The 20,661-nt window shown below is 35.7% G+C and overlaps 3 protein-coding genes across 5 annotated transcripts; 1 reads left to right on the top strand and 2 right to left on the bottom strand.

Annotated features, from left to right (window-relative positions):
- Window positions 1-2,707: 2,707 nt before the first annotated feature.
- Window positions 2,708-13,984, top strand: LOC107472403 (mediator of RNA polymerase II transcription subunit 12). Of its 2 annotated transcripts, none has more exons than XM_052257322.1 (13): window positions 2,708-2,819; window positions 4,130-4,320; window positions 5,032-5,091; window positions 5,337-5,442; window positions 5,577-5,645; window positions 5,813-5,866; window positions 6,006-6,113; window positions 6,464-6,613; window positions 6,702-7,046; window positions 7,139-9,471; window positions 9,588-12,161; window positions 12,558-12,864; window positions 13,008-13,984. In XM_052257322.1, the coding sequence occupies exons 2-13, from the start codon at window positions 4,193-4,195 to the stop codon at window positions 13,437-13,439; spliced, it is 6,666 nt and encodes a 2,221-aa protein (XP_052113282.1). In that variant the 5' UTR covers window positions 2,708-2,819; window positions 4,130-4,192; the 3' UTR covers window positions 13,440-13,984. The 2 variants fall into 2 exon arrangements, with proteins under 2 accessions (XP_052113282.1, XP_015947420.1); XM_016091934.3 differs by having other exon boundaries at window positions 4,125-4,320.
- A 631-nt stretch (window positions 13,985-14,615) lies between these two features.
- Window positions 14,616-16,236, bottom strand: LOC107472397 (protein KTI12 homolog). 2 transcript variants are annotated; one of them, XM_016091925.3, is made up of 2 exons: window positions 16,025-16,236; window positions 14,616-15,750 (listed from the first exon to the last, which is right to left on the bottom strand). In XM_016091925.3, the coding sequence occupies exon 2, from the start codon at window positions 15,718-15,720 to the stop codon at window positions 14,812-14,814; it is 909 nt and encodes a 302-aa protein (XP_015947411.1). In that variant the 5' UTR covers window positions 15,721-15,750; window positions 16,025-16,236; the 3' UTR covers window positions 14,616-14,811. The 2 variants fall into 2 exon arrangements, with proteins under 2 accessions (XP_015947411.1, XP_052113577.1); XM_052257617.1 differs by lacking the exon at window positions 16,025-16,236 and adding an exon at window positions 15,851-15,949.
- A 190-nt stretch (window positions 16,237-16,426) lies between these two features.
- On the bottom strand, window positions 16,427-20,148 carry LOC107472392 (rop guanine nucleotide exchange factor 3). Its single transcript, XM_016091919.3, has 8 exons — window positions 19,997-20,148; window positions 19,158-19,560; window positions 18,601-18,717; window positions 18,351-18,505; window positions 18,077-18,151; window positions 17,687-17,977; window positions 17,011-17,355; window positions 16,427-16,707 (listed from the first exon to the last, which is right to left on the bottom strand). The coding sequence occupies exons 2-8, from the start codon at window positions 19,513-19,515 to the stop codon at window positions 16,585-16,587; spliced, it is 1,464 nt and encodes a 487-aa protein (XP_015947405.1). The 5' UTR covers window positions 19,516-19,560; window positions 19,997-20,148; the 3' UTR covers window positions 16,427-16,584.
- Window positions 20,149-20,661: the final 513 nt, after the last annotated feature.

The raw sequence follows: 20,661 nt of genomic DNA, 5'->3' as shown, positions 1-20,661 counted from the left end.
AATGGTCCAATCCTTTTTTATCAAAAAAGCAAAGAAAGAAAGAAAATTATATAGTCCATTTTTTTAATACATTTTTACATGTTCTTTTCAATGAAGCCATATGCCACTATGTGCCTAAGGCATTATGTTATTTTTTACCCAGACAATGTTCTAAATTACATAATGGCATTGCAAGAAATGTTTGGTGACCCTTTTCTTTTAAAGATAAATGAAAACCAAAATGGAAATACATTTTGCTAAAGCTATTAAGTTAAATGCAAAAAATGTATGATGAGTAGTTATAGGCTTCTTGTTAGAAAGAATTAGAAATGGTAATTTTTAGCTATGGTTTCTATAGGATATAAAAGGAAATGGTGGATTTCCTTTTGGCAAACACACTTGTTTTGGTATTAAAACTTAAAATAATTCAAAACTATTATACAGAACTCAAATTATATTGGATTTAACTGGTATATAGTATCAATATATAATTTTTTAAAAATGCTATTTGTATACTAAAATCAACCACTAAAATCAGTCACAAATATATTTATGTATAAATACATGTATAGTTTAATTTATTTTCAATGTATATTTATATTTCAACATGTATTTTATACTGGTGGCTGATTTTGATAGCTAATTTTGGTGTATATGTAACATTATTTTGTTTTTTTTTACATATGCATATAATTAAATTTTGTCATACCAATAAAAATACTTAACTCAATTATTCATTATTTTAAAAGTGTTAATGCATAGTAATTAAACCCAATAGTTAATTACTATTATTGTGTACCTATTGAGTGCATCTTGAATCTTAAGACATTGCACATTCTTTAGCTACAAGTGTTTTGACTAATGAGTTGCCTAATAGTTTTAAATTAGTATTTTTTGTTCCCTAACAAAACATGTTGTCAACAAGAGTTATCATGGGAGATAATTAAGTACAATGTATTGAGCAAAGTCAAAAATTTGGTCAGCAATATAATTAAAGTGGCTCTAGAACTTGAAACTTTTTACTAGCTTTAGGATTAATTTTTTTTAGTGTTAAAAATGTATTAATTTCTTTCACTATATCTAGTTGTTTAATATTTTTTCTTATTGGATACAATATGGTAATGCCAAATTAGTTAATTTCATAGAGTCCAATACAACATTAGTGAAAGAGAATTACTTAATTTGGTAAAAAAAAAAGAAATTAATACAAAATTTTTTTTTATTAGTGTTTGTTTAGGTGCTATTATTTTGATCAAAAATATATTTTTTAATGAAAAAAATCTTTTTTTAACGTGTTTGGCAAATTTTTAATAATAAAAATAAAAACACTAGAAAAATTAAAAAATATATTTTTTTAAAAAACTGTAATTTACATCTTTTTTTTAAAAGATTTTTTTTCTTAAAAAAAGATATTTTTTCATGTAATAAATAAACAAAAAAATACTTTTATATTATTATACCCAAATATAATTGATAGATAAAAATATCTTTTTGCATGAAATATCCAAACATAAAATTACTTTTACTTTTTCATAAGATCTTTAAAAAAAAAACTCAAAAAAATATATTTTTTTAAAAACTCACCCAAACAAATCCTTAGTATCCTTTAAACTCCACTCATATTATTATGTTGCATTTTAGGATGTTACTTTAAACTTAGCTTTCTAATCAAGATGATTACCAAAATTGATTCCTATCCATTTCTCACAACTTGATAACAAAAACCACAAACAAAAAGAACTTAACAAGAATGAGATATTACACTCAACCAAATATGAGACATGCCTTATTTTAGAAATCAAATGTTTCTTTCTTTCCATTTAAATTGGAAGCTAAGGTTTCATTGAAAGGTAGATGCATGTCCAAATATTATATATGACCATATCTTATATTGATTCACAACAAGATTCAGCACCATGTCAGGCCAACAAAAATTCTATTTTAGGAAGAAAATAATAATAATAACATAAGAGTAACTCAAGTTTTTGCATCAACAATCAACATCCAATGCAGTTTATTTCATAAAAGTGACAATATTAACTTCATCTTCAGAACCAACACTGACGGTTCTAGTGTTTCATATCTAATGGCATGCACTCAAAGCTTAATTGTCAATTGCCAATTATAGGGGGTTCAAATTATTCATTTAATCATTTTTAACTAATCATTTGAACTTGTCATTTTTAAAAATAATAATTACCATAGTTAAACACATTATAAATTTGACAAATAATTAATAATTATTATATAAGAAATATACTATTAACATAGTTGTGTATATGTTACTAAGAATCAAAGTTGAGAATTCCTTTTATGGTAAATATTTTAGTTGAGTTAGTTATTGGTCAAAAAATTTACTTTCAACTCTGGAGATCATACTTTTGTAAGCTTGTTAATGACTGTGTTTAGGATACTACTTAGTAAAATCATATTTTTTTTATCATATGGAATTTTTAATAATAATAAAATAAAAAATATATTTTGAAAAAATAAATAGTCATTAACACCATTATTTTCTAGAACTTAATTCCTGCTTTTGTTTGAATCAGACAAGTGAAGCTCACTGCCACTGTTAGTGCCTTGTACTAATAAATTGCTTATGCAGATTTATTTTACCATTTTACCCCTAATTAATTTTCCATTTAAAGCAAAGACATATGTAATAAAATCAAGCAAAAGGGGCAAAATTGTACAAGATGCATAGATGGGAAAAAAGATGATGATAATTANTCTCGAGAGTCAAAGCTTCGAACCATTCTTCTTGTTTTTGTTTCTCTCTCATACTTTCTCTCTCTTCGGCGCTTTAATCATCCAGTTCGAAGATTTTCCCTTCTTCTCAGGTATGCCCTCAACTCTTTTTCCCCTTTTTCTGATTCTTCAAACCCCGTTTCCCAATTTTCCCAAAAAATCCATGCTTTTCGGGATTCCCAATCGAAAACCCTAGCTCCCGGGACCCAATTTTCGACCCCGCAATTTGGTTCTTAAGTTTGAGGTGAAGAAAATAGAGAAAAATTAATTTTGAAAAAATCGAGATTTGGACCCCGCCCAAAACCCTAGCTTTAGATCTTGGTTAGTAGTTCAAATTTCGAAGCTTTTTGTTGCATTAGGTTTGATTCTAGGGTTTCTGAAATTAGATGTTCAGCTCCATGTAGAATTCAGCTTGGATTTGTGGTGAAGTTAGGATTTTTAGGTGATTGAGCTTGTGGGTTTTGTCCTTGCATTTGAAGGAGTTTCGGTGCCGCAGTAATATGAGCTAGATATTCGGAGCTAATGAGAAACTGAACTGTTAGAAAAAAAAAAAAAACAATGTTTTCTGTTTTCTCTTTCTGCTTTGAGTTTTGAACTTATGGATCGGAACTGGTTTGGTTTGTTTGAATTGTTTGTGGAACTCTCTGTCTGTCTCTTTGTAATTTATTACCGAAGTCCTAAGATATGGTTTTGGAGTTTATAATCGTGGCTGCTCCAAAATGATTTGCCACGAAGTTCATATTGTAGTTTGAAGTGCTAGTAGTAGCACTTTATATAGATACAATTTTCCATTTCGTGTTTTCAGTGGAATTCTTTTCTAGAGAAGTTTTAATGGGAACTTTATGATTTAATTGTTAGACGCCACATCATTACATAACGGTATTTAAACTATATCAGAGATACCACTTTCTCATCACTATTTCAGGGTCTAACGGTTGTTATTCACTTATTTAATGATATCGTTGTTGGCATGTTGACATTTGAAATGGTGGAGAAAGTGCTTTGGAGGGATATATTTAAAGATTTCTAACTTGGCTGTGTGTGCATTTTCTTAGAAGGATTAAGGAATATAGGTATCTACATAATAAATAAAACTTTTCCTTCCTCCAGCAGCTGGAGTGAAAATTGGATTTGTTGTAGGAATTTATGATTGTGTGTTCTTTTATTTTTCTAGATTATGTTTTGTGTCTAGCATTTTGACTGCATTCTGCAGACTGGAGTTGATTTATATCCCATCCTTAGCAGCTGTAGGAACTCCACTAATCCTGAAAAATATGTGCCAATCCCTTTTTCAATTAAACATCTTGTTATCCTTCATTCTTCTTCTGACATGTTTTTCTTGTTTGCTTGATTGGCATTGATTGGAAATGACTTAGATGACATTTTTTTATATGCAGTTTAGCTAATTACAGCTACTTGTAGTGGTATGATGCTTGGGGCAGTATGCCGGTTATAGTTGGGGGAAATGCAAAGGTATCATGCTGGCAGCTGCACTAGTGCAGTTAATAACAGTGCAATAGGTGGGCCATCTGCTAGAGATGGTGGAAGATCTGATTCATCTACTTTGCCAGCTAACTTCCCTTTGAATTCAAGGTAAGAGAATTTTTCTCTTGACGTTGTTCCATTAATATCACATTGCAAGTTTGATGCTCTGCTTGGATGTTTTCTTTTATGTAGATGACAGGCTATAATAATGTGTATATCTGTGTTTGCATGTTTGCAGCAGTGATAGTATTAGTTCCAAACGAAGTTGATTTAATGATAACACAGTTCAAAACTTTGCAATAGATTATGTTTATTCTGTATAATGGTCAAACCTGCATCTTATTTTAAAAGTCAAATTTGTTGTCTTCTGAGTGAAATATTAATATACTTAATTTTATAGAAATAGTTAAATAATTATTTACCTGGAAATATTGACTTTAACTAAGGAAAAGAATTTTTAAGGTGTTTAAGCCAGATATCTTTTCTTTCTTAAATTTGATTTCTTTCTCTAATCTGCAAACCTTACAATTATTTATTTTTCAATTAGTTATCACATATTTAGTTATTGGTAAAAGCATTCTTGGTTATTGAATCTACATAAATTAGAATTTGAAATTACAAATTAGGATTGGCCATTTAATTTTATTATAAATTTCTAGAATACTTGGAATAGCAGCTCTTCTTCTATTGAGGGTGGTTTGATCTCTTTGTTCTCTTTTTTCTGTTGAGTTTTTTTTTTAATCATGGTTTATAGTTTTTTTAATATAAATTACAATTCTGATGCTGTTAATCATTCTGAACCAACTGTTCTATTTGCAGGCGACAACCACAGTTAGCCCCATATAAGTTAAAGTGTGATAAAGAATCGTTGAATTCTAGGTACTTCATGAACCTAATAGCTCATTGCTTAAATATTGCTTACTTTGGGTTATAAATAATAGTGTCATACTGTGCTATACTGCTATTTTATGGGTTGAATTTACCTATTAATTGTTACATATAGAAATTTTGCATGTACAACATTTTCCAATTCTTTCTATATTGCTTTTGTTTATTTACCCAAAGCATTACCTGAAAGCTTTTTTTATTGTTGTGTAATTAAAATTAAATAATTTTCTTCTCAGGCTTGGACCACCAGATTTTCACCCCCAAACGCCAAATTGCCCTGAGGAGACTCTAACAAGGGAATATCTTCTATCTGGATATAAAGAAACGGTTGAGGGGCTTGAGGTGCATCATTATGTTCTGCTGTTTTGTTCATACCAAATTTGATTATGTTTTTATTTATTATTTTTCACTCATGGTCCCAGCTACCAGGAGTAGGATAAGTATACAATGTTCACTATTTTGTGTGTGTGCCTCAGGAAGCTAGAGAAATCTCACTATCCCAGGTTCAAACTTTTAACAAGACAGTTGTCCTTAATTGCAAGGAGGTGAATCCCTTTCCTCTAGTGTTCATTAGATATTCATTTCCACTCTGTTTATTTTGGTTTCTCTGAATTTACAGCACAACGTCCACTTTCTATTTTTTGTATTCATTCTTTCATTTGAAGCCTTTTTAGATTCAGGTTAACTCTTGTATCTTTCATCTTTTTTCCAGGCTATTAGAAAACATCTTAGGGCCATCAATGAATCTCGTGCTCAAAAGAGAAAGGTAACCTTAACTGTGTCTTTTTTGCATTTTATCCTTTCTAAACATTCTGCTTTTATGATAATTCCATTGTTGTCAGTTCTCTTGTTATTTTGGATTTCGTGCATGTATTTGATCCACATCATTGTGCTTACTTTGGCAGGCTGGACAAGTATATGGCGTGCCCCTCTCAGGATCACAACTTGCCAAGTCTGGTGTTTATCCTGAATTAAGGCCATGTGGTGAAGACTTCCGGAAGAAATGGATTGAGGTATACTTGGCTAGTATCTAGCTCACGCTGCTTTCCTCTTTTTGCAAGTCTTGTAGTATGGTCCATCTATTTGTTCCTACTGAAATTGGTCTTAATTTTTTCAAAGAATGGTAATCAAGCTGGATGTAGGGTATGGAAATCATGGTGGAATCTGGATTGTATTTATTTACTGAAAGATACTTACAGGCCATAGCTATTAATGAATAGCAGAGATATTGTTATGTAATTTCCTATTGCCAATTCCTTAGGATTTTTGTTGTCCAGTCTGATGGGTTGATATGTCTCTAAAAATCTTTAAATATATTTACTATTGCTGGTACTTCAGTAACTCAATTAAAGTTCTGTTATAGGGATTATCTCAACCGCATAAGAGGTTACGCTCTTTGGCTGACCATGTTCCTCATGGTTATAAGAGAACATCCCTTTTAGAAGTTCTTATAAAGAATAATGTTCCATTGCTGAGGGCCACCTGGTTTATAAAGGTTACTTATCTCAATCAGGTAAGATTCTTCAATTTTGGTATATTTATCTATCTGATTTGCTGTTACCTTTTAATATTTGAAGGTACATTATGTTTGAACTTTGCAGGTTCGACCTGGTTCTGGTAGTATTTCTTCTGGGGCTGCTGACAAAATTCAGCTGGCTCGTTCTGAGGTTTGGACCAAAGATGTTATCAATTACTTGCAATCTCTTTTGGACGAGTTTTTCTCAAAAAATGCATCTCATTCTACTCATAATAAAGAGCGATCACCACAAATGTCTTATGCTGGATCACTACAGCACAAAAATGATCCGTTACTATCTATTTCTGATGGTGAAGAGCCATCCTTACATTTTAGATGGTGGTATATTGTTCGGCTACTTCAATGGCATAATTCTGAGGGGCTACTTCTTCCTTCTCTTGTCATTGATTGGGTTTTGAATCAAGTACAGGTGGTTTACATTTTCTATCTTCTATTTTAACAAATTCTATATATGCTGATTTTGGTTTCAGGTTTTAATTTTCTCATTTCTGTGCCTTCCAGGAAAAAGAACGGCTGGAGGTCTGGCAACTGTTATTGCCTATTATATATGGCTTTTTAGAAACTGTTGTTCTTTCTCAAACTTATGTGCGCACTCTGGCTGGAATAGCACTTCGTGTTATTCGTGATCCTGCTCCCGGTGGATCAGATCTAGTAGATAATTCTCGGCGGGCTTATACAACTTATGCTCTGATTGAGATGATACGGTATTTAGTACTTGCAGTGCCAGATACTTTCGTTGCATTGGATTGCTTTCCTTTGCCATCCTCGGTGGTTTCACATTCAATCAATGATGGGAGTTTTGCACTAAAACTAAATGAAGTTTCAGGGAAGGTAAAAAATAGTTCAGATGATTTCGGTCATATTATTTCATGCATTCAGAAACATGCCGAAGATCTTGCTAAGGCCGCAAGCCCAGGCTATGCAGGTCATTGTCTGGCCAAAGTTGCAAATGCCTTGGATAAATCTCTTGTGCTTGGTGATTTACGTGGAGCATATACATTTCTTTTTGAAGATCCCTGTGATGGAACTGTATCGGAAAGTTGGGTTGGTAGAGTTAGCCCGTGCTTACGGTTATCACTGAAGTGGTTTGGGACTGTAAGTACATCACTTGTTTATTCAGTGTTTTTCCTCTCTGAGTGGGCAACATGTGAATTCAGGGATTTTAGTGCTAGTCCTCCTTGTGACATCAAGTTCACTGGCAGAAGAGATCTATCCCAAGTACATATGGCAGTTAGACTTTTAAACATGAAGATGAAGGATATGAAGATTTCACCAAGACAAATGAATGGAAGCAGTCATAGAGTCAGTTATTTAGAGAAATGTTCAAATCAGAGGCATAATCAAGGATATGTGGGAAATGTCTCCAAAGTAAAATCTAGTTCAAAAAGTAACAGTTTTTCAGTTATGTTTGAAAGCCCTGGTCCACTCCATGATATTATAGTTTGTTGGATTGATCAGCATGTAGTGCACAAAGGAGAAGGGCTTAAACGGCTTCATCTATTTATGGTGGAACTCATACGTGCGGGCATACTTAACCCATTGGCGTATGTACGTCAGCTGATAGTAAGTGGCATAATGGATTTGAATGCAAATTTGGCTGACCTGGAGCGACGAAAGAGACACTATTGCATCTTAAAGCAACTTCCTGGTCATTTTATTCGTGATGCTTTGCAGGATTCGGGGATTGTTGAAGGGCCGCAGCTTGATGAGGCCTTGCAAACTTACTTGAATGAACGCCGCCTCATACTTCGTGTTCCTTCAAGTGGGAAGCAAGATGATGCTAGCAGTGCCAATATATCTGCCATCAAGCGGAAAGGACATCCAGCTTCTGTAAAGAGTGGGGCTTCTACTGTTACAACGTCAACTGATCCATCTAAAACTACTCTTTCTAAATCTGCATCTTCTAAAAATGCAAAAGATGGTGTTAGCATTGACGAACTGAAAGGAGCCATTATGGCCTTGTTACAGCTACCAAGTAGTATTGCTAATTTGAACACTACAGCAAGTGATGAATCTGAAGGCAGTGTTAGAAGACCTATCTTGCCTAACAGCAAGATTGATCAAGTGGAGGCTACACCTGGGTGTGAAGAATGTAGAAAAGCAAAGAGACAAAAGTTGAGCGATGAAAGAAGCTCATTTGCTCTAGTTCTTTCTGATGATGACGATACATGGTGGGTGAAGAAGGGGTTGAAATCCTCAGAGCCTCCCAAAGTTGATCAACCTCCAAAGTCAACCAAACAGGTTACAAAGAGTCGTCAGAAGAATGTGCGAAAGACGCAGAGTCTTGCTCAACTGGCTGCTTCAAGAATCGAGGGTAGCCAGGGGGCATCAACTAGTCATGTTTGTGATAATAAGGTAAGCTGCCCTCACCATAGAACAGGTACGGATGGAGATAATATGAGACCGGCTGATAGCATCCGAACAAGCCAGTGTGGGGATATTGTTTCCGTTGGCAAATCACTAAAGCAGCTACGCTTTGTTGAGAAAAGGGCAGTAGCATCTTGGTTAATTATGGTTGTTAGGCAGTCGGTTGAAGAGACCGAAAAGAATGTTGGCAAAGTTGGTCAGTTTGGCAGGCCCTTTCCTACAGCTGATGATAGAAGCTCAATACGGTGGAAACTTGGTGAGGATGAACTTTCTGCAATGCTTTATTTGATGGATAACTCTGATGATTTGGTAGCAACTGTGAAGTTCCTCCTATGGTTGCTGCCAAAGGTTCCCAATAGCTCAAATTCTACAATTCATAGTGGAAGAAATGTTATGATGCTGCCAAGGAATGTGGAAAACCAAGTTTGTGATGTGGGAGAGGCTTTTCTGTTATCATCACTGAGAAGGTGCTGAAAATATCTGATTTTGATCTTTATGCTTCTGGTTGACAGTTTCTTTCCAATTTTTTATTTCTTAGTTTTATAAAAATTAACTTCCTTTTTCCACATTGCTTGCTATACAGGTACGAGAACATTCTTGTTGCAGCAGACCTTATTCCCGACACACTGACATCTGCAATGCATCGTGCTGCTGCTATTATAGCATCTAATGGAAGGATTTCAGGTTCAGGAGTCTTGGCATTTGCTCGGTATTTATTGAAGAAATACAGCAGTGTGGCTAGTGTTATCGAATGGGATAAAACTTTTAAGACTACTTGTGATGCAAGACTTTCCTCTGAACTTGAACGGTCAGTGGATGGGGAGTTAGGGTTAGTTCCATCTGGAGTTGAGGACCCTGATGACTTTTTCCGTCAGAAGATAAGTGGTGGTCGGTTACCTTCGAGAGTAGGCTCAGGCATGAGGGACATAGTGCAGCGTAGTGTTGAAGAAGCATTTCACTATCTCTTTGGAAAAGATAGGAAGGCCTTTGCTTCTGGTACACCAAAAGGTCCTGCTTTAGAAAAATGGGATAATGGATATCAAATCGCTCAGCAAATAGTCATGGGCCTCATTGACTGCATTAGGCAGACGCCAGGTGCTGCACAAGAAGGTGATCCATCGTTAGTCTCTTCTGCCATTTCTGCCATTGTTGGCAGTGTTGGTCCAACATTAGCAAAAATGCCTGATTTTTCACCTGGCAATAATCATTCGAATACAACGTTGGCAACAAGTTCTTTGAACTATGCCAAATGTATACTCCGAATGCATATAACCTGTCTGTGCCTGCTTAAGGAAGTCTTGGGAGAACGCCACAGTCGTGTATTTGAGATTGCTCTTGCAACGGAAGCGTCTAATGCTCTTGCTGGCGTTTTTGCTCCTAGTAAAGCATCTCGAGCTCAGTTTCAAATCTCCCCCGATTCCCATGATACTGGCAGCACTACTCCAAATGATGTGGGAAGCAACTCCAATAAAGTTATGGTTTCAAGACCAACAAAAATTGCTGCTGCTGTTTCTGCACTTGTTGTCGGTGCCATTATACACGGTGTTACCAGCTTGGAGAGAATGGTATCTATCCTCAGATTAAAGGAGGGATTGGATGTTGTACAATTTGCAAGAAGTACGAGGTCCAATTCAAATGGAAATGCGCGGTCTGTTGGGTCTTTTAAGGCAGATAGTTCAATTGAGGTTCATGTCCACTGGTTTAGATTGCTTGTTGGAAACTGCAGAACCATGTGTGAAGGATTAGTGGTGGAACTCCTCGGGGAACCATCTATTATAGCACTTTCAAGGATGCAGCGCATGCTGCCTGTAAGTTTGGTCTTTCCGCCTGCCTATTCAATATTCGCCTTTGTCAAGTGGCGACCATTTATTTTGAGTGCTAATGTTGCAACCCGTGAAGACATTAATCAACTTTATCAGTCTCTAACAGTTGCCATAACTGATGCAATAAAGCATTTGCCTTTCCGAGATGTATGCTTTAGAGACTGTCAAGGTCTTTATGACCTTATGGCTGTGGATGCAAGCGATGCTGAATTTGCAAACTTGCTAGAGGTGAATGGCTCCGATATGCATTTAAAATCCAGGGCATTTGCTCCTCTTCGTTCTAGGATTTTTCTGAATGCCATGATTGACTGTAAGCTGCCCCAAAATTTGTATACAAAGGATGAAGGGAGCCGGATTTCTGATGAATCTAAGCTTCAAGATAAGCTTGTTCATGTTTTGGATACCTTGCAACCTGCCAAATTTCACTGGCAGTGGGTTGCGCTCAGGTTGCTTTTGAATGAACAAGCCCTTATCGAAAAACTGGAGGCACATGATGGGTCCATAGCTGATGCTATACAGATGACCTCGCCTAGCGCTGAGAAAGCTGCTGCTGCTGCTGCTGCTTCCGAGAATGAAAACAATTTTATTGAAATACTTCTCACAAGATTGCTGGTTAGACCTGATGCTGCTCCCCTTTTCTCGGAGTTGGTTCATCTTTTTGGTAGGTCCCTAGAGGATTCGATGTTGTTGCAAGCTAAATGGTTCCTTGGAGGCCAGGATGTACTATTTGGTAGGAAGACCATTAGACAAAGGCTGCAAAATATTGCCGAGGGTAAAGGGCTTTCTGTTAAGGCTCAATTTTGGGAGCCATGGGGTTGGTGTAGTTCGTCTACAGATCCAGTGACTGTCAAGGGGGATAAGAAGTTTGATACCACAGGTCTTGAAGAAGGAGAAGTTGTTGAAGACGGCATGGATTCGAAAAAAGGCCTAAAAGGGTCCTCTCAAGCATCTGATTGTGAAGGCACTGGTGGGGACCAGCAGCATGTGACTGAGAAGGCTCTTATTGAGTTAATTCTTCCTTGTATAGATCAAGGCTCCGACGAATCCCGCAATTCCTTTGCAAGTGATTTGATTAAACAGTTAAATAATATAGAGCAACAAATAGCTGCTGTTACACGCGGGGTAAGCAAGCCAGTGGGAAGTACTTCCCCTGGAATAGAAGGTCAGACAAACAAAGTAAGCCGCAAAGCTATGAAAGGTGGTAGCCCTGGATTAGCTAGACGACAGGTAGTTGTAACAGATTCTTCTCCTCCGTCTGCTTCGGCTCTACGAGCTTCTATGTCATTGCGTCTGCAGCTGCTCTTGAGATTTCTTCCTATCCTTTGCACTGACAGGTAGTTAAGAGTATATTTTGTTGTGTTTAGAGTTGTTTATCTTGACTTGAATGAATGGTATATTTCTTGATTACCTATTTAGTAGTGTTACCTACTTGGGGGGAAGACTAGCCATTCATGTTCTCGACTGGGAGAAACGGAGAAAATGGCATTGAGATCCTTTTTTAAGTTATCTACTATTCATGTGCCCAAGAGACTGCCATTCATGGATTTAGTTGTCTATATTTAATAATTGAATTACAATGCTACAAATGAGTCGAATAAATCAATTTGTAAATTGAAACTAAGGATATATGTGCTGCTAGAAATTTGCTTTAATTGTTGAGGATGATAGTTGGAACTTCTAATACTCAATGATAGAGGCAATTGAGGAGTTTCACATGTTTAATATTGCAGGGAGCCATCTGTGCGGAACATGAGACATTCACTTGCTTCCGTAATCCTTCGTCTGCTTGGTAGCCGGCTTGTCCACGAAGAAAGTTCGCTGCTGAAGAGGGAGGTGGATTCATCTACTGAAGCAGCTGCTGGCGCAACTCTAGACTCTTCTGCTGAGGGTTTATTTGATCGTTTGTTGTTGGTTTTGCATGGATTGTTGAGTACTCATCCTCCGAGTTGGCTTCGGCTTAAACCTGGTTCGAAGACAATCAATGAACCTATGAGAGATTTTTCTGGAGTTGACCGAGACTTATTGGAGACTTTGCAGGTTTGGCCTTTCAACCTATGGATGTTGTATAGCTTTTGGTTTTGGTGACTCCAGTATTACACTGCTTTTGTCTTCTTGAATAATCATTTTTGTGTTGATGACATCATTGAATGTTGTCTAATGTTTTATATTGTCTAATACAGAATGACTTGGACCGCATGCAAGTGCCTGACACCATCCGGTGGCATATCCAGGCAGCGATGCCTGTATTCTTCCCCTCTCTGCGATGCTCTTTCTCGTGCCAGCCACCCCCTATTCCACCATCTGCTCTTGCTTGCTTGCAACCCAGCTTTATGAATCCTTCAACTGCCCCACAGAGGAATCCGGTTCCCTTATCAAGGATTGCAACTACTGCATCAGGGAAGTCAAAACAACAGCAAGATAATAATGATTTGGAAGTTGATCCTTGGACACTTCTAGAAGATGGTGCCGGATCTTGCCCTTCTGCAAGTAATACTGTGAGCATAGGAACCGGTGACCCTGCCAATATTAAAGCTGCCAGCTGGCTTAAAGGGGCTGTAAGGGTGAGACGGACAGATCTTACATACGTTGGTCCCGTTGATGATGACAGTTGATTAACAGGATTTTTATCATCAGTTCAAAGTGTATGATGGAGCCCCTCGTGACAGCGGGTTCTCGGTTGTCGAGAATCATCGCATGAATGGCATAAAGATGCTGTTTTTGTTCTTGCCGTTGGATTGAAAGGAGGCTGATGAGGGGCATTGTTTTTTTGAAGAAAATGGGTTGTAGGGATTTTTCCCTAATTAGCTTGGTTGACTGCTAACCCTGTTGATCACCAATCACCCCATCTTGGATTGTGCACTTCCCTGGCACAGTTCTTAGGTTTGTTGTATATATAGGGATATGATTATTTCAAATTTACCAATTGATCCGAGTAATATATCTCAAAAAATGTGATCTGTTTCATGCTCATTTTTATGCTCTAGTGTACTCGTGAGTGTGTGTTCACAATGTCTATAATCTTTTGGAGGAGCACTAGCACACACAAAGGGCACTCAACCTGTCAACCATTGTTTGTACTTTGATACTATATATTATGTTCAGATCACCATAGTTAACTGCTTGTTCCTTGAGCATTAGCATGAACTTTTTCATTAAATTTAATTCTCTTATTGTAATTTTGATACTATATCACGAGAAAGCATGTATTCACTTGTAACAAGAAGATACAATCACATTTATTTTGGGGTAAAATTTGATTGAGGTGGATTAGACGAGTTAATGATGATGATTGATATTATATAAAATATAAGGTAAGGACGTTTCGACTTTCGACTTTAAGTACAAAAGATAAAAAGCATAGCTCATTAGTCTACATAAAGAAGTCCGGGTGTTTGAATTTTAACTTGAGCATGTAATAATTTATCATTCAGTTAACGGTAAAATTTTAAATGGAATTTAGATTAGTGATGAATTAATTCTTAGTTTATTGAAATACAAAAAAAAATGAAAAACTTAATAGAAAAATACAATTGAGAGAAGAAAATTAAAGACTATTATTCGAAAATTCTACTATTAAAGGTAGTATTTATTTTTAGAAATTGAAATTGAAACTTAGTATTGTATTTAGTGATCAGAAGGATATAGAAAACTAACATTTTTTGAAACTAACATTTGTAAGAATAGAGACGGAAACTTTTAACATTTCTTTCCGAAATTATCATCATTTAACTTTTCAAATTCTAAATCTACTCCTCAATCTCCATATTTGTTTTAAACTAAACATGATATTGAGATAGACATAATTTAGTCTAATATATTTTACATCAAACATAACAGAGAAACTTAATTTAGTTTCCATCTTTTAGTTGATCTCCATCTCCCTTCCAAATAAACATATAAAATAGCTCAGAATCTAATAGTACAAAAATATTGCAGCTGTTTTTATCCCAATCAATCTATGAAGTTTGATCCCAAACTGTTTCCTTAAGAAGTTCCTAATTCCCTATTCAAATAGTCAATAAACATTCTCTTTGCGCTGTCTGCGTCCGAAGGAGGTGGTGGCCCGCTTAAACTTGTTTGCCCCGTCAGTTTGATGAAGGTTCGCCGCATCCTGCGAAGCTCCGGCAGCCCAACTGGCCTTGAAATATTGATAGTAGGCAAGTCTTTCCCCACAGAAATACCAACAAGAGGTCCACCAAAAGATTGTGATTGCGCCTCAGCTATAGTGTTTGTCACCTCCTGTGTTGCCTTGTCCAACTCATACAGAGAATTCGCATCCGAAAAACGACTTGTCTGAGTCGCAATAGTAGGCTGCAATATCTTGACATCCCTGGTTTTGGAATCCACCTTCTTGGTCAAGTATGAGACAGCATCCACAATGGCAGCACAAGATTTGTCTATTCCATCTCTGTGAGGCCATAGCTCAAACAACGGCGCATCCCACCGGTTTCTGCTATCAGGTCTCTCAAACCTCCTCACCAAATCATCAAAGATAGTATCATTGTAACTAGCTTCGCCTTTCGCCCTGCGCTCCTCGTTCCACTTCCTACAATTGTTTTCCTCCACATCACAGTAAACAACACAGTATCTAATCCCTGCTGCACGAGCCAAACACCATAACTCGTATCGATAACCCTTGATGCTATTCAAAGAGTCCACTATAATGATATTGTCTTTGGCCACAGATCTATCCACTTCGGAGCGAAGCACTCCTCTCAGATTCTTCTCAGAAGGCATATTTGCATAGCTCTCATTGCGATCTAGATGAAAGGAAGCTTCATCAATGATCCTCACTTGGTACTTCACTTCGGATTCTTTGAGAGATTCAGCTAGACAGAGTGCTGCTTTGGATTTGCCACTGCATGGTTGCCCGCAGATCACAACCAATGCCATTCCGGTCAGAAATTACCTCTCTTCAATGACCTGCAGCATAATAACAATCGATCCAGTTTAATTTTGATACTCTTAACAGTTTCAGTGAAATTATTTCCTTTCCTTTCAATTTCTCCACTAGAATACATACATACAGATCAAATTCCGAGGATTAATGGACAGCGTTATTTGCAAATCAAGTGTAACAATCCAAAATAATTATCGAAGAAGAGACAATAGCATCATCTGAAAATAACATAATGAGAATTGAAGGATAAAATATATGATTCGCATTCAGCAAACAATAACAAGAATAAGAACTAACCGCAGCGGCGAAAGGTGAAGAGCGAGGCGGTGTATCGAAGGAGCGATGCGAGATATTTGATTTGATTTAGAAGAAAAGAGATGAAAGTGATTAAGAATCAGAAAAAAGAAAGAGAAAGGGAAAGTGAAACCCTAGAGACTCAGATTCGCGGGTTAAACTATTCAGTATTCGCAGCTCAGCAATACTCCTCTTGCTCCCGAAAATATTTTCGTTTGAATTTTATATGCACTTATAAATATAACTGAATATTGAAATTAATAATAATAAACTTTTGAAATTTAAAGGAACTTAGCTTGTCCATTTGAATATTCTCCATTTTTATGCTTATTTTGACCATTTTATCCAACAATAATTTTCAAATGATGATAGTAGTTTGTTACTTGTTACCTTTGGAACTGAATATGAAAATAGTAACCTGATGTGATGTTAAAGAACTAATTTTCATACAGGTACACTTGATTACCATTGTATAATACAATCATCTGCTACCTAAGTTTTAAAGACTATAGTTTACAGAAGAGAAAAAACAAAAGTACATGATTGGAAGAACATCTTGGTTTCTATACATGTTGGTTTCTCATTGACTTATCTGCACAATGAACATCTTCAATCCAAGCAACAATGTTGAATGCTAAGCCTTCTAAAACTCTTGAGTAGCTTTCTAGTATTGCTTTTCCTACATCCTGCACAACATCACTTTCATTAGCCTAGTAGGTGTTTGTCAAATTGTCTAGTTCAGTTTCATCTTGTTCTTTTTTTACGATTCTACCTTTTTTTCAGGGTACATTGAAAAATCAATATATCTTGACAATTAGTTGCTATATACATCCATCTTTTAATGATGTTCAAATTGACAAATATTTTAATTCGAAGAAAGTATATACCATGACTCACAATACCAGAATGAAGGCAATGGTGAGTTGAAGTAGCAACCAACCACTTTTTGATGCATATTATATTATGAATTTGAACATAGTTAAACTCACCTGATTGTATTGAATTTTGCATGTGTCCAAGGAAGTCTGTGAAAGTTCAGGATATCTTTGCTTCAAGCAGAACAACAAAGTCTCAGCTTTCTCAGCTAACAAAAAGTTCTTGTCTTTGCGGTCGGTTTCGGCCATGAGATCCTTCACTTTGTTCCATGATGATTTTGAATTGCTTAAACAAGCCTTTCGCCGCCATGTGTACATCGAAGATTCAACCCTGTCTGCCAGCTCAAGTGCTTCATGTTCAGAGCTTATTTTAAGGCAATCAAGAAGGTGATCAGGTGAGAATTTGTCTGCAGAAGACATATAGCGGTAAACTGTGTCCCCTAGGCATGCTCTTCCACTCTGAACAAATTGATGATAAAAAAGTCAAATAAATTGAAATGGAAATGCATTCTCATGCACTCAATGTGTATAGAAGATTTTGTTGGTTTATTTTTGCTAGTGTCATGCATTTGTAATAGATGTAACCCTTTATGCCAAATGTAGTTCTAAGTAACTTTCAAAGAAAGCAAAAGATAATTGACATGAAAATTTAACTATTTGTCCTTGATAGTGTTTTTATCTATTTTTCTACTATTAAACATAGCTCTTGAAGAAACAAAGTTGCATTATTGCCATCAGGATCAAATTTAGTAAACTCTGAATAAATTATATGTGAACAATGAGGACTAACCTTGGGAAGATTTGCCATGTATGTCTCAGGGATAACCATCTCTGCTAGAACACTGCTATTTATTGCCATGGCTGCTTTATGAATTTGATTTGCACAATCTCTTTTCTCAATTAAGTGCTTCCTTGACTTATCAGAGAGGCCACCAGGGTGAACACAGGGAACTGGCAACCACCATTTCTCATCTTTCCTCTGAACAACCACCCTTCGAAACGATCCAGCACGCGAATTCCCCGACATACTCCCTTGTTCCGCATACCAAAATTCAGTATCCTTGAAACTATCCAATATTTCCTGTCAAAATATAAAAAAGCATTGTTCATAACCTTAAAATGTTGGGACGAAAACATTGTTGTCAAACACAAGAAGCAAATTCAAGGTGTATTTTCTTACCATAAGCAATGTGTCAAGTTTCTGTAAAGCTGGAAGGTTGATATAAATATCTGATCTTGGTCTGCTTGTCATCATCTGGGACACATAACCAGATGTAAAAAACATTGTTCATATCCTTGAATTGCACGCTTTGTAGGTATAGATGGTAAAGTGCACATAAAAGGTTCATTATGATAAAGGATTAACTTTAGTTTCAACTAATTTAGCAGATGTCAGATACTAACGGTTGGTTGAGACAAGAGAAAAAAGAAAGGAAAATATAACTATAGTTCACCTCTACAATTGTGCCATCATCTAAGCATTGTGCAGTTGGAGCAAATTCAACTATGTAATCACAGAGAGATAGAAGACAATTCATTTCTCTTCTCCACATGGCTTTCTTCTCAGCCTTCAGAGGCTCCAACTTCAGGTTTTGTCCAAAAACAGTTGCTGCAGAATTTTCCCAACCAAAAACATGTTTAGTGGAAGAAAAACAATAACATTTACCAAAGTAAGATATTGCCTCTATTAAAGATATTTATTACCATAAAGGTTAGTAATGGAGTTTGAGATTGTAACTGCAGTGCATACACCTTTTCCACCACCAGACATGTCTTCCCCCAATAGAAGCTTTGCAAATCTTTCCTTCATCATTTCAAGCTCTGCAAGTGACCACACAATTGAGCTAATTTCTACAAAACTAAACTTCTTCATAGATAAATATATTTTAGTTTATGAAATTATACCAAAATTTTGTTTTAGTCCATGAAAAGGTGTAGTTTGTTTTAGGTCCCCAATTTTAGAAAAATGTGCATACCTGGTCTTAGTCCCTGAATTATGCTGTGACAGGGACAAAAATAAGAAATATAAGTTTTTGAGGTTTCTTTTTAAGGATCATTTATGATAATTTTATGCAAATCTTTCCTTCATTATCATTTCAAGCCTCTGCAAATATAACAAATTTATGAAAAATGTGTGCAGTTAATCTTAGTCCCTAAATAATACCTGTGACAAGGACCATAATAATCTCAAAGAAATTTAGACTAAAACCAACCAAAAATATTTTTTTAGAGAAGTTTAACAAAAAGCTGTGTATACCAACCTGACTCCAATAGATCAAGATCATCAGATTTACTATCTAGTGAATGCATCCTCTTCTTCATTCCTCCAAGACTTGAAAGAGCAGCTCCATGATGATGACTAGACTCGGTTTTCATGGTGGCGGCGGCAATCCACCGAGAAGGCGGCGAAGGTTGAAGATCACTACTAGCAAAACTATGATTGTCATCAACAGGCTCTAATGATGACAAGTTTGAGGCCTCTGAGTTACTCCTACAATATGCAAATGAATCACCACTGAATGGAGAGTATTCAGTACTTTGATCATTTTGATCCATAGAAGAAGTTGATTGCTGATACCCCAAATCAGAACTTTCATCAAAACTTGATGAATTTTCCATTTCTAAGTCCAAAAACTTAATCTATGCTCAATTTTTCTCAATACCCTGCAAATACATAATCATGAAAGTTGAGTCATATTTTGAGTTAGTAAGGTGACATACTATGATATAAAAGCTTAGCATAAAAAATTTACATTGCAATCAAAGCTATATAAACAAAAAAGGAAAAAAGGTGCTATATTAAAAGAAAAAGGTGGCAACATGTATGTTCATGACTTGTTTATACAAAAAAGCAAAAGCTAACAAAGAATGTTCCTGCTATAAGAGACCTAAAAATAATTCAGCTGTAGAATGCAGTAAAGTGTATGTGAATAAAGCATTGTCTGGTTTGAGAACTTTGTGGGAATGAACATCGATTAAAAAAAAAAAGCTAAAAAACTAAATATTTAAAACTTCAAGACCAATAATAATTAAACCGTTGGAACAAAAGCATTAAAAATAATTAAAAAGCAACGGTCCCCAACATTCTTTTTCATGCTACCTTTTTTTTTTCAATTAATTTGTGCTTGGTTTTGAATTTGAAACTGTAGCTTAGATAAACATCATTTGAAACAGTTCCCTGATTCCCTCCTCAGTGATTGTGCCTTTATTTATCCAGAAGAAGAAAGCAAGCTTTGTTTCAAGGACTCAGAAGCTAAGAAACCAAAAAAAGAAGAAAAAACTAGTAGCAGATATGTCCAAAATCATTGTATAGGAGCAGAATAAGACATAAAATGTGATTATAATTTATATATATGATTAGACATAACATTAAATAGGATTCTAATCTTGTTTGCATTGGTTAACATTTATTTAAGTAGACGAGTCACGAGTAAATTGATCACTCGATCAGCCCAAGTCAGTTAGACTAGCTGTAAATTGATTGCATTATTTTGTACTTTGACCTGAATCACTACTTGTTTAGGTAGTTGATAATTTTAAATGTTTTTTGTCGGTTTTTTTTAACTCTTATTTTATTATTACTCTTTTTAAGTTTTAACTTGTGTGAAATTTACCATGCAAGATTCTCTTCATTTCCCAGGCTATGAAACACTATTACAAATTTATAATACGCCGGTTTTTCAGATAGGATAAAGATGAATTAACAAGAATTTATGGTCAACAAAACAGGTTGATGAGTTATGGGTGAAGATTGAATGAAATGGC

Source organism: Arachis duranensis, chromosome 2 (genome assembly GCF_000817695.3).
Source record: "Arachis duranensis cultivar V14167 chromosome 2, aradu.V14167.gnm2.J7QH, whole genome shotgun sequence".
In the NCBI taxonomy this organism is placed as follows: domain Eukaryota; kingdom Viridiplantae; phylum Streptophyta; class Magnoliopsida; order Fabales; family Fabaceae; genus Arachis; species Arachis duranensis.
Note: the sequence above shows the minus strand (reverse complement) of the source record. Positions and strands in the feature narration are given on the sequence as shown.